Source organism: Xyrauchen texanus, chromosome 6, assembly GCF_025860055.1.
Source record: "Xyrauchen texanus isolate HMW12.3.18 chromosome 6, RBS_HiC_50CHRs, whole genome shotgun sequence".
NCBI lineage: Eukaryota > Metazoa > Chordata > Actinopteri > Cypriniformes > Catostomidae > Xyrauchen > Xyrauchen texanus.
This window is the reverse complement of record NC_068281.1, coordinates 8,375,012-8,398,976: the sequence shown is the minus strand read 5'-3', so window position 1 is coordinate 8,398,976 and position 23,965 is coordinate 8,375,012. Positions and strand designations below refer to the sequence as shown.

Genomic DNA, 23,965 nt, shown 5'->3' with positions numbered 1-23,965 from the left:
CTATAGATATTACTGTTTTATTTTCTATAAAGCTGCCTTGAAACGCTGTGTTGTTATACAAATGAAAATTATTTGACTTGACTTAGGATAGGTGTGGGTCTTTTTTTACTATAAAGTCTCCTCCCTGCCCAGTAGGTGGCGATATGCACAAACAAGAAGAATGTGAAAGTGGAGATTGATCGTAAAATAAAAAGACTTAATTATCAATCTGTTTCTCATCCACACTTATCATATCGCTTCTGGAGATATGAATTTAACCACTGGAGTCATACAGATTACATTGATTGTGACTGGAACTCATTATGAAATAATTACATTTATTGAGTGTTTTTGGAACTTTTAAGTTTTGTTACCTATTCACTTGCATTACATGAACCAAGAGCTTAGAAATTCTTCTAATTATGTGTGTTCTGCAGAACAAAGAAAGTCATACACATCTGGGATGTCATAAGGGTGAGAAAATTATGAGTAAATTTTCCTTTTGGGTGAACTATTCCTTTAACCATGTGTAAAACCACCTGACATTGAAAATCCAGAAACTAGCTCAAGTTTCCTTTCCAGTGTTTTCCTGATGCCAGGGTTACTTTGTAGTACAGTACTTGAGCCAGAAAGAGAAACACAATGGCTTCTTGCCTGCGGCTGGTGCTTGTGAGCTCTTTCCTGTCAGATTGGTTTCATTGTTGTTGTTGGTTGTCTCATTCCAGTTGATGGACACAGAAGGCTCACTTGTAGCATGAATCTGCTGTTGGATACATTTTATTATTATTATTATTATTATTTTACAATTAATTACAATTGTATTTGCATTACAGTACCTTTCTTTGCATTACAGTAGGCTACTGACAATAGGGGGAGGGGCTTAATTTTAATGGGAAAATGCAAAATCTTAATGTTCTTTAAATTTTCTTTTTGCAAAATTTTAATGCTTATAAGGCTTGTTAACTTCTACAAATAAAAGAAAAGATTCAGGCATTCATAAAATATGGCATAATATAATCTTACCTGACCGATAAGGTTTTCAGCTTCTGTGTATTTAGCGAGTAATCTGTCATACTCAGCCTGTAAATGAACCAAAGTATCACAAGTTTGCATACCTCTCTTTTTTGTATTGCACCTTTACTTATGTGTCTAACAAATGTAGTGTTACCTGTAATTGATGAGCTAGTCCAGCTTGTTCTTCTTTATCTATGAACACATTGTGCCTCTCAGGTGGCATGATGGAGTCTTCTAAAACCCTGCTGATGACATCAACTGTGGCTTTACAAGAGGTGGTGGATTTACCCAGTATTCCAGGGGATGACTGTGTTTGGGCCATTGCTGGTGACTGGCTTATAGGCTTAACAGTTCCATTAGCTTTAGGTATTTTGACTTTAGATGCCACTTTAGAAAAGTCAGGTAGGGGGTAATGCACCTGTCCCTGCCCGTATTTCAGCTCACCGAAGGATCTGGTCCTGCTGAAGGAGATATTATGCTTCTGTGTAACTGCTGTAGACAGATCTAGAGAGCTAGCACTAACGTTCTTCCTCAGGCACTCCTCCTCTTCATCATCTCCTGAATTTGAGGTTGTATCATCAATGCAGGTCTTTCCAGAATCTTTAGATGAGCTTGACTCATTTGAGACATTTATATTGCTACAGTGGCTTGCTGCATCTTGCGTACCCCTTTCTGGAAGTGTAAGTTCAAGCAGTTCATGACTTTCAACAGTATTGACATCAGATTCCTCCTTAATTTCCTGAATCTTCTCCCTTTCTCCTGAGCTGATCTGTGGAGCACAAGCTCTACTCAGCACGGTTTCATCAATGCTGTCCATCAGAGAGACTTCAGGCAGGGTCTCCGCTTCAATGATCCTGCATGAGTTAAGGAGCTCTTCCTGGGAGAAGTGTCTGAGCAGGAAGTCAGAGATGTGGGATGTAGCTTGGATGGATGTGGCCCAGGGATGAGCCACATTCTTTATTGCTTTATGATTGGTAGAATGGCATTTGTCCTTTTCTTCAGAAGGAGAATGGGCGAGATTAGATGGGAAAACCTCTGTCTCTTCAACACTGGCATTTGACAACTTATCAATCAAACTAAAGGCCTGGCCCGGTGTCATACGAACCATTTCACATGATGGAGATGATTTTACATTTGTTTCATGGCCGTCATGGCATGTTTTGTTGGTGTGTGCACAATCAAATGGGAGCTCCTCGTGTTCTTCATCACTGGTGTTTACAGCATCATCCTCATATTTTCTATTGACTGGCTTCATTAAGTTTCCCTTCCTGTTTTTGGTGTTTGAATGCTCTACACAGTCTATGCTGACTGACTCAGCAGTCTCTGATGAACCATCTTCAGTTTCATTTGAATCTGATGGCCTTGCATTATCTGTAGATAAGACAAAATGACCGTTCCTCTTTTGCATACTGTAAGTTTACCGTCTTTAAGTTTTAAAGAAATTTAATTTGACTGATATTCACCTCTCAGAGCAATTTACATTTACATTTACATTTATGCATTTGGCAGACACTTTTATCCAAAGCGACTTACAGTGCACTTATTACAGGGACAATCCCCCCAGAGCAACCTAGAGTTAAGTGCCTTGCTCAAGGACACAATGGTGGTGGCTGTGGGGATCGAACCAGCGACCTTCTGACCAGCTTTAGCCCACTACGCCACCACCACTCCAATTGAGTATAATTCATTGTCCTTTTTTGTATGTTTAATGCATACATTTCTGAGGCATGGACAAAACTGAATTTGCATATGGTTTAAATGGGAGTATCATGTTAAATGGTTGGAGCTGATTGAGCAGGGTCTAAATTCCTCTGCATTGCCCCTGGAATTAGTTATTTATGAATGTGACACTGCACAGCCGGTAGAGGGGGCAGAGTGTAGATGAGTATTTTTTTATGATTTTATTTAAATTTTTGATTTCTTGTTATAAAAAATCTGTATATAATATAGTAAACATGTAAACAATTGGGTTATGTCTGTTGTACTGTTTTTGTTTTATTTATTTAGTTTTTATTGCTGTAAAAAACAAATGAAGAAATAATATCAGCATTGTGTGTGGGTGGGTTTGGATGGTTTAAGAGGACTTTTTTGAAGGTTACAAACTGGTAATTACAAGGTTATTATGATATAATTATGGTTTATGAGGACATTTCTAGTGTCCTAATAATTCAAATCGCTTAAAAAAACATACTAAAAGATTTTTTTTTGAAAATGTAAAAATGCAGAAAGTTTTTTGAGGGGGTTAAGTTTAGGGTTAGGGGATAGAATCTATAGTTTGTACAGTATAAAAATCATTATGTCTATGGAGAGTCCTCAAAGGGATAGCCACACCAACATGGGTCTGTATGTGTGTGTGTGTGTGTGTGTGTGTGTGTGTGTGTGTGTGTGTGTGTGTGTGTGTGTGTGTGTGTGTGTGTGTGTGACAAGCGCTAATGTAAACAGACTTGGCTGTGTGCATGGATAATCATGCTCAATCAGCATCAGTGTGAATCTACCACATTTGCACCTTCTCAGCGGTCGTGGCTGCGTGCATGGGAAGATCGGGTTTAGATATGATGCCTGTGCATATACAAGCTGTGATACTTTGGTGACAATCTGGCTGTTTATTACATTAAATAAACATATGTTGTGCTTGAAAAGATAAATGACAACCACTACTAATGTAAACAAATGGCAGCACACATCGGAGGAAGATTGTATTTGATGTATTGACTGTGCGTATAAGTGCTGTAAACTTTTTATCGTGGTATTTTGGTGATTAGTTGGATTTATGTATATAAAATAAACTCGTTATCTGGTTTAAAAGACTGTATGAGTAACTGTTTGAGTGAATATAAATTACAGACGCTTCACCAGTGCAGCCAGTGTAGATGCGAAAGCCGATTTGTCCAAAAACAAAAAACATGGTACTGCTGCACCATATGGTAGTATAATGACACTTTTTGTTACTGAAAGAAGCCAAGAAGGTGAAAGTGTAGGAAGAGGGAGAAGAGGATGAGGAGAAGACTAAAACTTTAATACAGATTTTGGAGGCTCTTACCTGTAAGTTGTAGGCTCTCAGGAGTCTCAGAGCCTTGTGACAGGTGGACAGTGAAGGCGCCCTGCAGGTCACTGAAATGCAGGCTGTCGTCATCACTAATATCCACAAATATACTCTGCTCTATGTGTTTTTCCCACAATACTGATGGAGGTCTACTGTGAGCGTCATCTTCACCGTCCACATCCTCTGCGTCTCCAGCAGACGCTCCATCAAACCCGTTCTGTGCGCTCGTGCGCTCGGCCCGCGCTTCTCTACTCATGTCTTAGCAACAAGCACAAACAAAATTCGTTTGTGGAAACTTTTACAAATAAAAGGACATTTGTTTACTGTTTTGCAACAATAAACTGTTCATTTGCAGTTTTATTTTAACTTCAACATATGAGACACCCGCGTTCTGTATGACGTTGCTGCTACTAGCTTTTTTTTTTTTTATTCATTATCTTTTTTTATTTTGCATTTAATTTTGAATTCACCTGACGATTAAAATTAAATAAATAAGAACAAAAAAACTCAAACAATAAAAATGTCACATTGCTCTTACTTTTTTATGCTTGTTTCCTCAGTTTCTATGGGTCCAAAATGTGCTCCAGTCCACATAAATTAACAGCACTTTGAAAAGGTGCAGTGAAGGCTCTTTTTTGTTTCTCAAGCCAGTGGCGTAAGATCATCTTCAGCATTTAAATAATACATGCCGTATCTGATGCTGAAGCTCTGGGCAGGTGATTCATGCGTGCGCACAGTTGAGGGGGTGGGTTGAAACCATGGAGCTCTAAAATAAAAACAGGTGGCTGCTATGAGAATGTGAAACCTTCATATCAACTGGCAATCAACCTTTCTCTTACTGTTTAACTGTTCATTCATTTGAAGAGTTAAAATTACTAGAGGCTTTCCACAGTGATACTCACAACTTTACTTGATAGATTCAGTCAAATTAAAAACAAAAAACAAATTATAAGGCGTTCTTTATTAAAACAAAGAAGTACGTGAACGTTTTATCCTCACACTTCAGCGATTAAATATTCAAATTCCATTGGCCATTCCTAAAGGGGTGTGGTCATATTTGAATTATATGCTCTGATTGGCTGGTCGAGTCACAGCTACGCCTCAGACACGCCCCTTCTATCCGGATCGTATTGTTGAAGTTTTCTCACTAACCGCAACGATGTGTCAGAACATATCGATTTAAACGTAAAAATATATACATTTTCAGATCTTTATAAATTGCTTGGATTTAATTATCATCATTGTGCCTGTTGGTTGTAAAACACGGAGCCGAGAGAAGGGTCGGTGGGAATTCGGAGGCGTTTGAGTGAGTACAGAATCTCTAGAGAGTGAGGAAAGTTAGTTTGGCCCATAACGGCTGTTAAGAGACCAGTAGCTTCACGCGCTAATCGGCTAACACAACAAAATAAACAATAAACTGCCAAAAATATTACATAACACTTCAGTGAGCGCGGAATACTTGGTAATTAAGATAATACGGTTATGTGAAATTATAAAAGGCTTACGGCGTTGGTCCTGACATGAGAAGTGCTTTCAGCGACAGACAGGGGTGTACTGTTTCTGTAGTTTGATAAATGTTAAAAATAATTTATTTTCTGTACCTTAGAAGTGATGATGAAATACAGTATGTGGTATTTGGTTTATTTGATCAGATATGTTGAATTGTTATGTTTATGCTTTTCATCTGATTTTGTTTAGGTTTGCTCAGAAGTCAGTATTACACATTTCAGGTTGGTGTATTTTTTATTCATGTATTTTTATAAACCATGGATACTTTTATACCCTAAGTAGTATAAATATTTCTTGCTTAAAACTGGGCTTTATTTTTTCTGTTTGCTTTGGGTGTGTGACACTGGTGTCATTATACTGCTTTTTTATTAGGACTGACATGTTTGAGTGACATTACGTAGTCATACAATATTATTTCTGTCTACCTCATTTTGCTTTTAATTATCTATCTGTTATGATATATTTTGAAAACACTTTCACATTGCAGAAATGTATGCGCAACCTACATGCCCTTTTGACACAGAAAACTGGAAAACCCTTGGCCGAATCTGGCAAATGTTCAGTAATAGCTAACTATAGCCACTTTGTCTTTGCTTTGTATTCCAAGCCTAAGGAAGTCTATAAAAATGAAGTTCTTCAATTTCAGCTGTCAAGTGACAGTCATTTGTTATGATGAATGTGAAGTCATCATCTTATCCTGTGTGTCATGGAGGACGTGTTGATGACTTGACTTTGTGTCTGCCTCTTCTCTTACCTCTATTCATGTCTCATCTTGTCAAGCAAACCTGCTTCTGAGCAGCTTTGAGAAGCACACAGCTGTTTTTCTGTTGAGATGACACACAAACCAGTTTTGGAGCTGGCTCTCTGTTTTTGAGTCCTCTTTGTTCTCTGTAATGGAATAGACAGCGCAATATATTTAAAGTTTTTGGCACAAATATTGGTACATGCTTTAGCACACATTTTGTGTATAAGCCCTGACAATTGAATGTGTTCCTCTTTTTCATCAGTAAAAAAGGAAAGCTGTGCTGTTGTCTTACTAGTTCACACTTGTAGTTTGGTTCTCTTGGTCCAGACCAAAAACGAAAATGATACATTTAGTCATGGTTACGCTTAGTGTTCACACTGGCATTTTTAAACACCGAACCTAAAGATACAAAACAAAAGTTATAATGATAAGGTCACAAACTGATTGGACCGCTTTTATGACAAATATTTTGCGACAGAACTTGCCAAACATCCAAAACAATACTGGCTGCTGGGCAAAAGAACAAAATCAGCCCTATTGTTGGCAAAAGAAGTTCCTCTCTGTTTTCAAATCGCCAGATTGTTTACACCCGCTGTCATATTGGTCACTCCAGGTGTACACACATGTTTTTAATATTAGGAGAAGATTCACCAACATGTACCTTCTGCCAGAATCTATTATCCCTGAAACATGTTTTATTAGACTCTACTGCTCTTAACCCCGTGAGAAACCTTTTTTATTCAGTCAGCACTCTGGAAGAAATGTTTAACAAAATCAAACCGAATGCAATTTTTGAGTTTTTAGAAAAAAAATATTTTAAAAACCTCTTATAGAATTGCTTACACATTTCTCGCCATGGAAATAGCCATAGAAGCTGGCATGGCATTAAAAACAAACAAACAAACAACAACCAGCTGAGAACAAACAAATACAATAGCTAATACAATGTGTAAAGGAGTGAAAACAGCAGCAGAAATTCCTGTTGCACACACAAACGAAGATAAGTTGCAAGGACAGCTGACGGCGGTTCCGACGCCTATACTGAACTGTAATGGGCAACATAGCTTCTATGATGAGAAGAACCAAGTATGCTTGAGGTCAGTATTAGGCAAATTACTTAATATTATTGGTCCATTTAGACGTCTTTGGTCCATGCTGCGTTCATATATCAATCAAACCAGAGTTCGTTTGGAAGCGGACCGAGAGTAAGCCACATTCTCACATCAACGCACTTTTTTGGTGTCTGTCTGAATGTACTGACAGAACCGTTTGCTCAACAAATGTGATCAACTTGTGTCCATACTCATCAACGCCACCCAGTGCATTCTGTTATAACTGCCAGTTTTATTTTGTGTGTTCTGGATTTACATTTACATTTATGCATTTGGCAGATGCTTTTATCTAAAGCGACATACAGTGCACTTATTACAGGGACAATCCCCCCAGAGCAACCTGGAGTTAAGTGTCTTGCTCAAGGAAACAATGGTGGTGGCTGTGGGAATCAAACCAGCAACCTTCTGATTACCAGTTGTGTGCTTAAGTCCACTACGCCACCACCACTCCAGATTTAACATGCATCTCACTATATATATTGCCAGCAAAGCAAAACTTATATAATAAGTTAAATAATTATTGCCGAACGATTATTTTAATATTCAACTACTCCTGCACTTCCGGTCGCTCTACAATATGCACTCATGAGAGGACCGAGTAGACGCAGCCTCTCATGTGACATTAGCACGCTGGCATGTTCAAATGAAAGCAAAACCAATTAGGCTTGTGAACTGTGTTCTGTTATAAATAAACCAAGCATGTTCTCATGTGTACATTGAGTCTACATCTCATGAATTTCATCAAAATGAATCCATCTACTTTATATATTTTTCTGGTCTTATTGTGAATGATTCATTGGTGCATTAAAAAAATTGTCTTCTGAAGAATTTGGTTCACCTCTGAAAAGACTAATCCACTTCCGTCCTACAAATGTATTCATTGAATATCCAGTTCAAAGGAAATATGGCACGTATGGAAGTAAAATGGATTATGAATGCGCAAACCATTTGAGTTGAGTTAGCTTGAATTAAATATAGATAAATATATACACAACTTACATTTGAAAATATGTTTTTGTTAAATTTCTTACCAAAGTGATATACAAAAAAGGCATTACTTGTATGAGTGATAGTTACCATATGTTTCTGAAATAAAATTGTCAATGTTTCATTAAACATGGCTTTGTAGGTCCTCAATCTGATTATCTTATGGATTAGTTCAGCTATGACAAATCTGCTTTCCACGTGCCACCGAGCTGTAATATGTTTGAAAGTGACCTACACTCATCATTAGAGTTGTTATAGGATGTTTTTGAACCTTGTTTTGGAATATGCCTTTCATAGATTAAGAGACGTAAGTCAAATCAGTAGTCGAGTGCTACTCTTGCCTTACTGCTAAAGAGCCGTAAAGGAAAATGGCAAGAACATATATTAAACGCATTATTGGCGATGGGCTGCATTTGTCCAAGTTATTCCCTGACCAGTCTTACAGATACAAGAAAATCACTGACAGTGTACTTGTTCTTTTATATTTTGTGTCTGTATGTTTGTTTAAGAGAGGGGTGAACAGTCAGGGAGTGAAGGCAGGGGGAAAATACTTGACTAAGATTTCTTTCTGCACTTAGACACATGCTTTCTGCCCTGCATGCATTGCAGACAATCAGCTGTGTTTATGGGCTGATCGCTCTTGCTCTCTCTCATATTTGGGCCCCCTTTCAAAGCTGACACTGACACACACTCTGAATTTTGCCTCCCTTGCATGTATCTTCTGCTTAGTGGGTGTTGCCATGGCATTACGTTCAGAATGAGGCTTCACACTCAACATCTTTTGTTCTCTTCACAGAGAGCTCCGGAAGAGTGTCCTGGACAAAACACACAATGCACACACACAAACACACACTTCCCAAATCCACTGCTGAGGAAAGCCAGTGCCTGTGACTATAATAATATTGTGGAGAAGCCCTACTGTTGTGCTCACACTGGACTCCACCAGAGGAAAACAATAGAGAGACTTCAGAAGTGCTTGTGAAATCTTGCATAGTGAAAGTTCCACTTTTTTGAACTCCTTCCTGGGATTCATTACATTTTTCTTGCTTGATGGACTACTTTCTGGACTTGGCTTGGATCAGCTCTTGATAATGCTCTTCAGTGGCTGCGAGCAGTTCAGTGGTTAGCATGCAGAATAAGGACCAATTCTTTAATGTCCACTACAGGTAGGTATTCAACCTTAATCATCCTTCAAGGCATGCAACTAATATTGTACTTTTTTTAGTGCTTTGGAGAAATTGCAAGATTAATTCCAAAATGTATGCTGATGCATTATTAAAGATGGTCCAAAACCCATTTTATTTTTCACTTCATCTTCTGCTTTTTTGTTTATTGATGTATATTAAGCCTATTCTGGCAGGCTGCAAAACTTGTTTATTGTCTAATTTACTTGAATAACTGGCAATGGCTTTCAAGTTTAAACGTAGACTTCTAGTCAGAGCATACAATTTAAGAGGCTTCTTAAGTAGAAAAACGTTCACTAAACCAACTGAAACTTTATTATTATTATTATTTTCTAAACCAATGTTAATATACTAAATTACTCTTTTGTGCTTGAATGAGAAAGCAGGTGTTCCGTAGAGGAACAGACAGCAGTGCATATGTCATTTTACTCAATATTTAATAACACTGTGAATCATTTATGTTAGTTGACTTTTGTCTGTTGGTCAGCCTGTGTGCTGGGGCTTCTTTCATCTTTTTCTATCTTTTTCCTTGGCGATCATCTGTCACTCATACCGAATATGTTATACAATGATGATCAGGTCTGTTTTAATTCAGGTAAGCTCCAAAGCATAGTCTACACTACAGGATATCATGACCTTTATTTTAAACTATCTGCATTAGTGTGATTAGGCCACCAAATAACTTTTCCCAATTTAAATCATACAGGCCTTTTATTTTAGATGTGTTTGTTTTTTTTAGAGCTATACCTTGCCCAAAATGGGAATATGAGATTAAGAAGAACTCATATTAATTTGGATTATTTCCAAAGTAGGGTTGGAAATTGAGAACCCGTTCTTGTTCAGAACTGGTGCCTATTTTATTTTTTAACCACCGGAAATGTTTGATGTTCATAACGTTTTGTTTCCAGAATGTGCAATTTTCCACAGATGTGGAAGGTGCACCTTACTAAAATACACCTTCTTTAACTAATACCTCTTATGAGCTAGTTCTTTTGAATCTAGAGTATGAAAAATACAGTGATCTGAGTGTAGTCCAATTGCTGAACAAATTACACTTATGAGCTGGTTATTGAATCAAAAACACCTGAATTAATCTTACTGATGTGCAAGGAATGACCTGTTGTTGTTCATGGCAGTGTGTAGTTGAAGAATGATTAACACATATTAACAAATTTTTTGGTTTGTTTAGAATTTTATTAAATATAATTAGGATAAATTATTTGATTGCATTTATGCCTCTATAAAGCCTGTGTTGTTGCTTTTAACAAGAATTGTATTCAATTTATTTCTGATTTGTTATCTGCTTTGTTGAAATCTGAAATGATCTCATCATTTGGCAACGGCCTGCTGAGGGCAGTAAATGCAATACAAATTGTTCAAAAGTGCAAAAATAATGGTTTATGGAATTGTTAAGCGGAATAATTCATCATTCTCATCCCTTTCAAACGTATTGTTTGGGGTCAAAAAAGTGAACTTTTGATTTTTCTTTTATGCAATTTAATTCCGCTTCTAATCTAAATAAAGATGCTTAACTCTGAACCATGTAGTCTACCAATCAGTCACATGATGAAATGAGTGCTGCTGGAATTGAAGAGCTTTATGACATCAGGGGGTGTTTTACAGAAAATGTCCTATTTTAAGTCTTAACTTAAGAACTGATCAGTTAGGATTTTTTACAAATTCATATTACAGAAGCAAATACCAACTGTAGTTAAGATAATACACTTAGAAAATGTTGTTCCGTTATAGGTTTTTTCCTAAAAGAGATCCTAACTGAAATTTCCATGGAGTTAAAGCAATTAATATAGGATTCCAAAGTTAGGATGTTTTTGGTATGTGCCCGCAGAAACAAACAAAGCGAGGCCTAATTACTATAGTGTCCCCCTCAGTGGGACAGTGAAAAGCAGAAACACAATCAGATTAGCCATGCAAGTGCTGAGCATGACAGGTTTTGCCAAAGCCATAATCAACCTCTGCCCTTAAAGACGTCCAATGTGACATTGTCAGATAGGAAACTGCCTTGTAGAATATTCTTTGTAAAGTCATTGTATTTGTTCACATTGATTTGTGGTATAATTGCTGATGAAGAATTTGGTTGATTGGCAGAGAGTTCCCTCATCATGATGTATGTGTGTTTGGAACAGTTGGTTTGGGATATTACAGTCCCATCACAGGACTTTTTAAGGAGACAACGGAAGCCCTTTAGATGCCTTTAAAATGTCCTGTTTGCTTTGCTTGTGTGAGGCAGAGAGGCACCAGGTAGGTTCTTTACAAAATGTAATCGGCTAGTTATTTCATAGAGCTAGTTATTTAGAAAATTCTTTAGTCTGTTTCTTACACCCGCAGAAGTCATGAAGTGCCATATTGATTGTTCTTTGATTTTTGTAATGTTTTTTTTTTTTGTTGCTGTATTGGGTTTTAAAGGGGTTTGTTTACTAGCATGACTAATATCCATCCAGCTGCTGTATGACGTGCACTCTCACACTCAAATGACAATCATGAAGTAAACCTTAAAACATATTCACATGAAATAGTGTCAAAAAGTATGTTAACATTTATTAATGTTTAATTTACTCACTTTTTGAGGATTGCAAATTATTGAGCTCAAGTGTTATTTGCTTAATTATGAATTGCCCAGCACAAATGATGACACCAGATTGTCATAAGAGATGTGCTGGGAATGGGTTAGAATAATTTTAACAATTTATTGGTGCTTTGTAAACTGGCTAATTCTACTGCAATAGAAAAGGCTAAATGATTCAACTTGATTGATTGATGTAAAAGTGAAAGATGGAAAAAAAAAACAAAAAACCTTGTCAACTAAAACAGTATGTTTATTCTGCCCCCTGCAGGATGGAGGTGTCCTGTTTGGACCTGGCTCTGGAGGGGGAGCGGCTGTGTAAGGTGGGGGATTACAGCGCTGGTGTTTCTTTCTTCGAGGCTGCCATGCAGGTTGGTACAGAAGACCTGCAGGTTCTGAGTGCCATCTACAGTCAACTGGGAAATGCCTACTTCCACCTACATGACTACAGCAAAGCTCTGGAGTTCCACCACCATGATCTCACTTTAAATAGGTATGCAAACTTGCACACGGATTATAAATTGTTCTTGACAAATGTAGCCTCCACCGAACTCCAAACTAAACACTTTAAATCCCAATGCAGTGTTTTTCTGTTTTCTTTTTGACAATAAGTATTAATAAGAATTTGATTATATTTATATTGAATATTTTTATCAGTATTGGGTGCTGAATTGTTTTCTCAGGAACACGGGTGATCAGCTTGGTGAGGCCAAAGCCAGCGGTAACCTGGGGAACACATTAAAGGTTTTGGGACGCTTTGATGAAGCTGTGGTCTACTGTCAGAGGCATTTAGATATTGCAAGGGAACTGGGCGACAAGGTTAGTGGATGTATACAGAAGATAAGGGGTTGGCAACCTGTGGCACGAGGAGGGCTAATCACTTGCACGCCAGCAACAGCGAGACTTTACTTTCAGTTAATTGTGCAGATGATAGCCTACAAATTACATTAAATTATTAAAAGAGAAAACATAAACCCACATCGGGGGGATTTTTCAAGTCTATTCAAAATATTAATTAAACCTGGAAATAAAGTTTTAGGATTTTGCAGGTGCGATTCACCAAAAAGGGCTAAATTGTTGATAAATTGTGGTGCGCAAATGGCTTTCACCCGCAGCGTGAGTCTCATCAGACATTAATAGTGTTTAGCCTCCCATTCAGCTGATGCAAACACACTCCATGATTATGAAGAAGGATTGCATCAAGATGTAGATTTGAATGCAGGTGCGAAAAACTTCTTATAAATAAAATAGTGTGCATCGGCACAGCCAGATACCAGAAAAATAAAAAATGGCACTTCATGTCAAAAACATTGCCGACACCTGCAGTAGATATTTACATAATGTAATCAAACGTCAGGTGCGCAGGTAGCTGTCTAAACCAGCTGGGCATTATTGCCTTTCGTACCTCCATCAGTGCCTTCATTCGTCCAGCTACGGGGTCATTAGCCGGGAGCCACCAATCACAGATGTTTCAGCCTATTAATCCCTGAACATCTTCTGGTGGTTGGGCAGCGGTCAGAGAAGTCAGGACCCAGAGTTGGACAACAGATCCATTCAATTGCTTTTAGTTATTGCATCCCCATCAAGACCTTCCTCCTTAAGAACAAGCATTTGGTTGATCTTGAAGATTGCAAGGGACTATATTTGAAAGTTCTGGATATCAGCTTGCGATTTAAAATGTATGTACCACTTAGTTTTCTGTTCTGTGTTCTGCGGCGGTGCACAGCTACAACTTTGAGAGCTACAAATGCAAATGAAGTCTTGCTGATTATTTCAATCATAAAGTTGTATTAGATGGGGAAACATTCAGGGTTGATATCCAAAGTGATATTCTCTGTTTCTTCTTTTTTTAAAAGTTGTTTAACTGTTCTTTTACCTAAAGGTGGGGCAGGCCCGAGCACTTTATAATTTTGGAAATGTATACCACGCCAAAGGGAAGAGCATCTGCTGGAGTGGAGCAGAGCCTGGTGACTTCCCTGAGGAAGTTATGACAGCACTTAGAAAAGCTGCTGAATACTACGAGTGAGTGTGTGAGTGTGGGCTTGTGTGTAGGTGTTTTTTGCCTACAGAGTCATAATATCTGAGATCCCAAATAAATAATGGAGGTTACAATGCATGATTGCAATTTCAATTGCTCAGGGCAAACCTGTATATTGTGAAAGAGCTTGGAGACAGAGCAGCACAGGGAAGAACCTATGGGAACCTGGGCAACACATACTACCTGCTAGGAAACTTCCGGGATGCAATGACCTCCCACGAACAGGTGAGTGTTCTCTATCATGAAACAAATGTGGTAGTTAACAGTGTAGACAATGGTGTAAAGCTGTAAAACACCGCTTAACCCGATAGAGCACTGATGGTGAACAATTTGACTTCCAGCGTCTGCTTATTGCTAAAGAGTTCGGTGACCGCTCCGCAGAAAGGAGAGCCTACTGCAATCTTGGAAACACCTGCATATTCCTTGGGGAGTTCGAGAAGGCTGCGGAACATTACAGGTGACCACCTGTTTATGTGCTTTGCAACTCATTCTTAGTAATGTTAGTAATTAGATAATAATCTACAGAATTATTAGCAACACCAAGGTTCAACTGTATTAGTAATATTTAGCAACCATTAATCTTCTGACCGCACTTATATTCAGAAGCCCATTTATTCCAAAGAAATCTGCTTTATAGGCTCATAAGTGTTGGTGAGGGGTGCAGGGGGTTAAAGCCTCATCAGCCTATCAGGCACAAAACAGGGCACCTACCAGTAATGGGCACTTAAATGCTAGATATTTAAATTTTTACTGAAACCTAAATGTATTTTCTTCATCAATCAGTTATCTGATCCATCCTTGGAGAGCTCTGACAGTGACTATGTTCTGGTTCAGGGAGAGCTCTTACAATGGTTGTGTTGTATTACGAGTGCAGGAAAGCTCTGCAATTGGCACGGCAGCTTAAGAATCTGGCGGTGGAGGCTCAGGCCTGCTACAGTCTGGGTAACACATACACACTGCTGCAGGACTATGAGAGAGCCATCGACTACCATCTCAAACATCTCATTATCGCTCAGGATCTCAATGACAGGTGTGCTGTCACGAATCATGTAGTAGAAGTAGTTAGTGGTTGACCGATATGGTTTTATTAATGTCTGATACAGAAATGTAGAGATCAGGGTGGCTGATGGCCAATATATTGCAGCTGTATGTCAAATTCAATTTAATAAAATCAAATAAGATCAAATGAAATGTCCAATCAGGCACAGTTGTCGATTTTGATAATCTCAAAATGGCCAGATATTGTCTAATTAATCAGCCAGGCCTATATATCAGTCTATCACTACTACTACTAGTAGTACATTTATGTGTGACACAAAAACAAATTAGGCATAGTAATTGCAAATCAATTTGTGAAGTTTATGTTTACTGTAGGATTGGTGAAAGCAGGGCCTGTTGGAGTTTAGGAAACGCACATACAGCATTAGGGAATCATGACCAGGCAATGCACTTTGCTGAGAAACACTTGGAAATCTCAAAAGAGGTATGGCCACCGGCAGATTAATAAATTCATTAGACACTTGAAAGTACCTTTTTGTTGGGTTGTATGTTTTAAGACTGCTCTAAATTCTTTGTAAAAAATAACTTTTGTCCTAATATTTGCCCTGAAACATCTTGTATACAGACTGGAGATCGGAGCGGTGAGCTAACTGCTCGTATGAACGTCTCAGATCTTCAGATGGTGCTCGGCCTCAGTTACAGCACAAACAGTTCGGTCCTATCTGAGGACAAAGAGATTGACTACAACCTGCATGGTACAACACACACTGTTATACATCACTGAAACCTTTCAGCCATCATGCCTTGATATCTCAGGCTCTTCTAGAGAGCTAATAACAATAATAAAGTGTTGGGGACTGTGTGTGTTTTCTATTTGTTTGTTAAACTTTTCAATGGATTGGTTGTATAAGTATCAAATTAGAGTTTGTTGATTATCAGGTGCCAGACCCAGGATGAGTCGACGGCACAGTATGGAGAATCTGGAGTTGCTAAAACTTACACCAGACAAGATTACCGTGAGTGTGAGCACAGACATTGAGCTCCTGCCTGTGTTTTATTTACTTTTTTATCAAAAGTGTGCAAGCATTTATCTGATTGACAAGCTACATTTCTTGAATAGTTCACCCAAAAATGAAAATTCTATCATTTACTCTCATGCCATCCCAGATGTGTATGACTTTATTTCTTCTGCAGAAAACAAAGATATTTAGAAGAATATGTCAGCTCTGTTTGTCCATACAATGCAACCAAATGTTGTCCAAACTTTGAAGCTCCAAAAAAGCTTTAACCAGTGGTTAAATCCATGTCTTCTGAAGCAATCCAGTCAATTTTGAATGGTTATAGACCAAAATATAACTCCTTTATCGCTATAAATCTTGACATCAGCAATCTCCTTGAAAATCATGATTTCAAACTAGATATACTTCCTAGCACCATCTAGCACATGAGTCAAGCTCTAGGATGTGTAATCGAGCTTGAGATGATGATTGTTGCTAGAGACTGCACTGGCAAGGTGTAGAATGAAAAGGAGTGTAGATTGAAAAGGTCTGTTATCACCCAAAATCAATTAGATCACTTCAGAAGACATGGATTAAACTGCTGGAGTCTTCTGGATTACTTTTATGCTGCTCTTATGCGCTTTCTGGAGATTAAAATTTTTGGTCAACATTCACTTACATTGTATGGACCTACAGAGTGGATATTCTCCTAAAAAATGTCTTGGCATGTTATGAGGGTGTGTAAATGGTGAGATCATTTTCATTATTTTGGAGGACTTTCTTTAATGGTGCTCTAAGCAAATTTTAGTGTTCTGGAATTTTCAGGAAACTGAGCCATTGAATTAGCCACGCTCCCTCTTTCCAAAATCCCGCTTTCCAGAGACAGTGTTGAGACCTAAACCAGGCAGTAGAGCTGCATTGTGTGGTACCATGGCTGTCAAATACAACAGTAGCACAATAGTGCCAACAACAGAAAAATATTATAAATCTTAAAATGGCATTAATCCTCATTGATCTGCTTCAACTACAACACTGAGAACATGCAAAATGATTGACAGGCAGAAAGCGTCAGAGACCCACAGGCACATTTTTGTTTGTTGTTCACAGAGTGTAGTGCTGTCACAGAGACCGGTGAGATATCGCAGGACACTTATTTCATTAATATCTACAGTATTGGCAGTGACATACATTTTGTGTTTCGCAAATTTTTCTGCTTCAGTTGTTGTGGTGGTGTTGATTCACATTGTTTCTAGATTCATGCAGATGCATTTTAAATAATTGCAAAAAGCCTCAACATTATCACAAAAACCCAATTTTCACTGTTTTTTGGTCCTGGCACAAAATAACCAGCTAACATCATTTCACTAATCATATCAGCAGCACCTGGGAAAGGTGAAATCACTCTATAATTCTGATTGGATTATAAGAGCAGACTGTTTGCTATAAAAGAAGGGAAGAAGTGCTTCCAATCATTGTGTTCTTGTTAGCAATGGTTACATCTAAATAAAGATGTGCAGCCATCATCGCATTGCATCAAAATGGCCTCACATGCAAGGGAATTGCTGCAAAGAATATTGCACCTGAAAGAACCATTTACCGGATCATCAAAAACTTCAAGTAGAGAGGTTCAACTGCAGTGAAGAAGGCTTCAGGACGTTCCAGAGTGTCCAGCAAGCGCCAGGACCGTCTCCTCCTGAGGAGTCAGCTACGGAATCGTGTCACCACCAGTGCAGCGCTTGCTCAATATTGGCAGCAGGTTGGTGTGAGTTCATCTGCACGCACAGTGAGGCGAATACTTTTGGACAATGGCCTGGTGTAAAGAAGGGCAGCAAAGAAGCCACTTCTCTCCAAGAAAAACATCAAGGACAGACTGAAATTCTGCAGGAAGTACAAGGATTGGACAGCAGAAGACTGGTGCAAAGATATTTTCTCTGAAGCCCCCTTCCGACTGTTTGGGACATCTAGAAAATCAATAGTTCGGAGAAGAAAAGGTGAAACGCTACCATTAGTCCTGTGTCGTTTCAACAGTGAAGCATCCTGAGACCATCCATGTGTGGGGTTGCTTTTCATCCAAGGGAGTGGGCTCTATCACAATTCTGCCCAAAAACACTGCCACGTAGGGCTGCACAATTAATCGAAAAACGAATCGCGATTACGACTACGGCTGCCACGATTATGTAATCGTGAAAATTGACTATTTCAGCGTTCCATTTAAGTCTGCTCCTGTTGCGTCAATAATTTCTATTTACAATGTGTTTTTGCAGTGGTTGAGAATTCGAACAAATCACTAACATGTCCGTTGAGCAATGAAACGCAATGGCCAATCAGAGCCACTTAGATTAGTCCTCCGTCCTATCTGTAATGACAACTGATCCTAATGCGCTTGTTTTAAATATTTGTATAGCGCCTTTCACAACATAAGGAATGCCCAGATGCTTGCTTTATATTCTAGCTCTGTTCGCGCAGCACACGAAAATTAATACTGAAGAAACATCACCTGACACTTGAAAAGAAGCTGTAGAACAAGAGCGAAAAGCACTTTGTAATTATTTTGGATTCATTGCATATTGCACCGCTCGCTTTGAACGTAGATGTTAAAAACACTGCAAATGAGCAAAACGACAAAACTAAAACGATCCCGTTCTAATCAAGGCACAGACGCGGTGTAAATAATTTATTGATTTTATTTTATTTTATTTTTTTCAGGCATTGAAAAGTCATGGAAATTCATTTAAATTCTTAAGTCATAGAACTATCTCTCTTTAATTTTCTTGATTTACCCTGCACTAAAAATATCTCATCAGCTAAGATATTGCGCTTGAGTAGAGTAAAACTTGCTCGCAAGCTATAGTGATTTCTGATATGTAAGCGAATAACCATTTGGGTCAAAAAGATTCATATGTATCAAATGGTTCCTGAATGGAATTTATTTGTAAAAATCTGTTTTCAATAACAAAAAAGGCCTGGAAAGTTTTAGGGATAATGTACTGGAATTTCTAAAAGATCATCATCACCTTTTGAGACATTGAAGCAAAAGTGCATGTTCTTAAATCTGAGCAATGGGATTCATAAGGAGTCATTTAATTCCTATCCTGCAGGGTCAGAAGTGGAACAGTGACATCCTCTTCAAGCAGTCCAAATCCACACTGGCTAAATCATCCTCCAAACTCTCCTTTGTCAACCGTTTCCGAGGAAAGAAACACAAACTGCAGAGCAGCTCCAGTAATATCTTGCAGGATACTAGCAACACACAAGAAACTCCTCAGAACAAAGTAATCCATACATAGAAACAACAACTCAAACACAAAACAACAGCATGTTTAATTTGCAACAATTTTCAGATTTATATTTTCAAATGTTATATATTTATATAATTTTTTCACCCTCTATAAAGAACCGATATTATATGACCTGTGTGTGTGATATATATTTTATTATGAATTTTTTTAAATATTTTTTAAGTCAAAGTGTTCAGCATTATAATGGGTGTAATGTGTTTTTAATAATTAACCTTTAACCTTTTGACCTTTGTGTTTACAGCATGGGAGTACAGACATGTTAGGAGATGAAGGCTTTTTTGATCTGTTAAATCGTTTCCAGAACAACAGGATGGATGACCAGCGATGTGCCATACAGCATGGGAAGAGCCACAAGTCTAGCTCCTCCTCCCCACCATCCACCCCGCCCAGATCTATCATGAAATGTTAGCCACTATTCTTCGGTTACGTTATTATTTGTTCATTAAATATGTACAAACCCATATGACTTTCTTTCATGGAACAAAAAAGAGAAGGCAAGGCAGTACCATTCACTTTCATTGCCTCTCTTTTCCATTCAATGAAAGTGAATGGTGACTGAAGACGTCGTTCTGCCTAACATCTCCTTAAGTGTTAAATTTGAAGAAAGGCATATGGGTTTATAACAACATGAGGTTGTTTAAATTATGACATAATTTACATTTCTGAGTGAACGATCCCTTTAACATTTCACTCTTTCCAGCGTTCTCAGAGTCCGCTGCGACTCCAGGTCAGGAGCCGTTTCTCAGATTGTTGGCAGGTGCTCAGGGCAGGAGGCTGGATGAACAGAGGGCAGGATCAGGAAACAGTCTGCCCGGCCTGCACACCCTGACTGAACACAGTAACACTAACAGCAGACAGATGATTTTAAGTCAGATTATGACCAGCACGGACACCACTGAGCCTGATGACAAGTTCTTCGACATTCTCGTCAAGTGTCAGGTAAAAGACAAGTTGTAATTAACCAGAGACAGGACAAGGAGACTGACCTCCTGTACAAAAATTAATGGAAGACCTTGTTTTAAACTGAGCTTGAAGAGATTATACCATTGTTGTCTATTTTTAAATATACACAGAAAATAGCTGGCACCGAGTGAACTGACTTCTTTTAAAGCATTTGAATGTTCCATTTCAGTTTTCTCGCTAATGTTTATTATTTTACATAAAAACAGCATTATGGTAGGATAGGTTGTTTTTATTTGAAGTTGCAGGGCCAGAATGAAACATGTTTTGTTCCATTGTTTTGTCCTGTCAGGGGTCTCGGCTGGATGATCAGAGGTGTGCCGCCCCTCTTCCCTCCTCCCGTGGTCCCACTGTCCCGGATGAAGACTTCTTCAGTCTCATCATGCGTTCACAGGCCAAGAGGATGGACGAGCAGAGAGTCACACTGCCCTCCTGCCGCTGAACTCCTGTACATACACTTCAAAACTCCATGAAGTGCACAAGTATTATAAATCTCATGCTGATACAAACACAAAGATGGTAAAGTCACTTACCATCAACCATAACTGTGTTTTGTGTGCTCGATGATAATGGACATTTACCCTTTAATGGCATTTCATGTACAGCAATAATGAATGATTCTATGGGGTAAAAAAACATTTTCTGTAAATAACATTTTAACTTTTTAATCAGATTTAAGCTCTTGTTCATTTGAAGTTTTAAGGTTATTGTAGTTGAGGATGTTTTTCTTTTTGTATGATTATTGCAATGAATCACACTAGTGTATCTTTTGATACAAGACTGCAGGTTTGTTTGTTTGTATTTATTTTAACATTTTTAATATCACTTTTTACCCTTTATTTAGTATGAGATGTGTAGTTAAAGAGGCAGCACTGTATTTTTGTAAAATAACAGAATTAAAGTTACAAGGAAGTGGTTAAACTATTAATGTACCTACACTGTCAAACTAGACAATACAACATGAATGAATTTAGGACATGACTATAGAAATAAAACCTGTATAGGAAAAAAGCTATGAGACAATGCTTACCTTATTCAATGTTTTTATTAGACAGAAAATATTTTGCATGCATTTTGAGAATCAGATATTTACAATTTTACAGACTATTTAACTGTAGTAATGAACGTCATTTACGAAAATCTCCTTTACAAAAATATTTTTCTCCGAAGCTGCTGTATTGGGTGACATCATCAGGAATTCTCCAGCTCCACAATACTGCTTAAACATACTATATGTAGGCTTTGTAGGCAGTCCAGATCTTCAGCTATGCCAAAGAGTGGAGAACCCATTGTTTTTTCTTGGATTCAAACTGCAGGTGCTAGGTCAACAGTACATATTAACACACTGACTTTACACCCCATGCCACTACAGCAACTGTTTGGTTTGTTATGTGGCAGATGCTATTTATGGGTGCAAATAGACACTCCGTAAATGGAAATAATTGATATTTCACTATATCCTCTTATAAAGCATACATTTTCTTATACCTCTTTATATTTTCAGTCCCATGCTGAAAACTGTGAGAACAGTTTAAAATCAGAGTACCACCAGCACAAATATAGTTATAAAAACTGTTTAAGAACATGTATTCCTATATCGCAACATTTCATTTACACAAAAAGCTATATCTATAAACCAATTGGAGACAGGTAAGCAAACTGCACACACTGTAACATTTTGGTAGCTCAAGGAACACAAGGACTTTTTAGTAGATGTTTTATATATTATTATTAATCCAATTTCTTTTGATCCATTTCCCATTCTAAGAGGCAATTCTAACAGATCCTCTAAAATGTAGGGCTGCTCTTCTTTTAAGATTATCATGAATACAGATTTCACAATGATGGCAACTCAACACACTATAATCACATGTTATCCTGACTAGTCAAATAATGTGTAATTTTTGAATATTCCTTCTAATAAATAATGTGTTGCTTAAGAAGTTTCTCAGCAATGCTGTTTACAAGTTTAACCATTTTAATAAAAGCTGACCAATGATCATAAAAAGAGCTTTATCTGTGTTGCTAGTCAATTGTTGGCTAATTTTACTTTGCAATAATATGTGCAGTTTATTATTTAAAGAAGAACTAAGTGCTGGTTATATAGCAAGTGTTTGGCTTGTATTGGCAGCTCTGTGTCATTGGGTGTGTGTGTGTGTGTGTGTGTGTGTGTGTGTGTGAGAATGAGTCACAGTGTAAAGCGCTTTGAAAACCACTAAGGTTAAAAAAGTGCTATATAAGTGCAGACCATTTACCTGAGAGGAGTCTGTTTATAGAGACTCCAGTGTACTTGTCGTCTTGTTGTAAAGGGCATCCACTTCCCTCCCTACCCTGGTTAGATCCAGAATACAATGATGAAATTCAGGAGACTTTTGTTTCTTTTTGGCCATTTTTAACACCAAAATTTGACTTGCAAGTGTTAAACAACTTGTGCACAACACCTCAGCAACTTTCAACTGTTCTGATAATAAGAAAAAAATATTAAGCAGCAAATGATCACAATGATTTCTTAAGGATTGGGTGACAGTACATTCTTTGTTGGCTGGAGTAATGACTTTTGAAAATGGGGCTTAGCCATAATGGGTAAATAAATATCATCTGGTCAAAAGGGCAACCTATCCATATACTAAGAATCCAAAAGTATATACTTCACTGCACGCAATGTTCTTCTGCAGAACATGAATGAAGACGTTTAGAAGAATATCTCAGCTCTGTTGATCCATTCAATGTAAGTAAATGAGAAGCGGTGAGAAACAAATCAATAATTACGTTTTTTTTTTAACTTTAAATCTCCACTTTCACTTTCATAAGTGCTCTTCTCTCTTTAGAATTCTTCTTCAGTTTTTGGTGATTTATATATGCATATCGCCCCCTACTGGGCAGGGAGGAGAATTTATAGTAAAAAAGGACTTAAATATTGATCTGTTTCTCACCCACGCCATCATATCGCTTCTGAAGATATAGATTAAACCACTGGAGTTGTATGGATTACTTTTATGCTGCATTTATGTGATTTTTGGACCAACAGAACTGAGACATGTTTTTAAAGCATAATTTGTGTTCAGCAGAAGAAAGAAAGTCATTCACATCTGGGGTGGCATGAAGGTGAGTATATTATGAGATAAATTTCATTTTTGGGTAAACTAATTTATTTTAAAGACTATCTAGGCATATAACAATGTAGAACTGTAACTGATTATAATTATTTCAAGATGTACAGGCTTACACTTTAAATGGTCAGTAGTTTGTATTTTAGATAATTAAAATAGCAACAGATCCAGTGAAACAATGAAAGTTGAGTGATTGTTTTAAAATGTTTACATGCCATTCAAATACTTGACATTTTACAATGATAAAAGTGAAATAAAGGTCTAAAAATAACACATTTGTACTTCTCTTTTACTGGGAATGTAAATGTTCAGGACAGAGGCAAAATGGTTACTGTCTCTTTAAGAGGGTTTTAGGGCATGATACAAAATTGAAGGCTCTCTGTGCAGATTGTTTCGTTGAGTATAAT

General features: G+C 37.8%; 1 protein-coding gene across 3 annotated transcripts; it reads left to right on the top strand.

The window, feature by feature from the left end:
• Positions 1 to 5,176: 5,176 nt before the first annotated feature.
• LOC127644685 (G-protein-signaling modulator 2-like) lies at positions 5,177 to 22,433 on the top strand. 3 transcript variants are annotated; one of them, XM_052127996.1, is made up of 16 exons: positions 5,177 to 5,342; positions 5,735 to 5,766; positions 9,186 to 9,555; positions 12,426 to 12,647; positions 12,838 to 12,973; positions 14,037 to 14,176; positions 14,294 to 14,417; positions 14,534 to 14,649; positions 15,067 to 15,222; positions 15,567 to 15,675; positions 15,817 to 15,946; positions 16,131 to 16,207; positions 19,288 to 19,461; positions 19,730 to 19,892; positions 20,189 to 20,427; positions 20,741 to 22,433. In XM_052127996.1, exons 3-16 carry the CDS (start codon positions 9,518 to 9,520, stop codon positions 20,888 to 20,890), a joined length of 1,974 nt encoding a protein of 657 aa, XP_051983956.1. In that variant the 5' UTR covers positions 5,177 to 5,342; positions 5,735 to 5,766; positions 9,186 to 9,517; the 3' UTR covers positions 20,891 to 22,433. The 3 variants fall into 3 exon arrangements, with proteins under 3 accessions (XP_051983956.1, XP_051983957.1, XP_051983958.1); XM_052127997.1 differs by having other exon boundaries at positions 12,403 to 12,647; XM_052127998.1 differs by lacking the exon at positions 9,186 to 9,555.
• Positions 22,434 to 23,965: the final 1,532 nt, after the last annotated feature.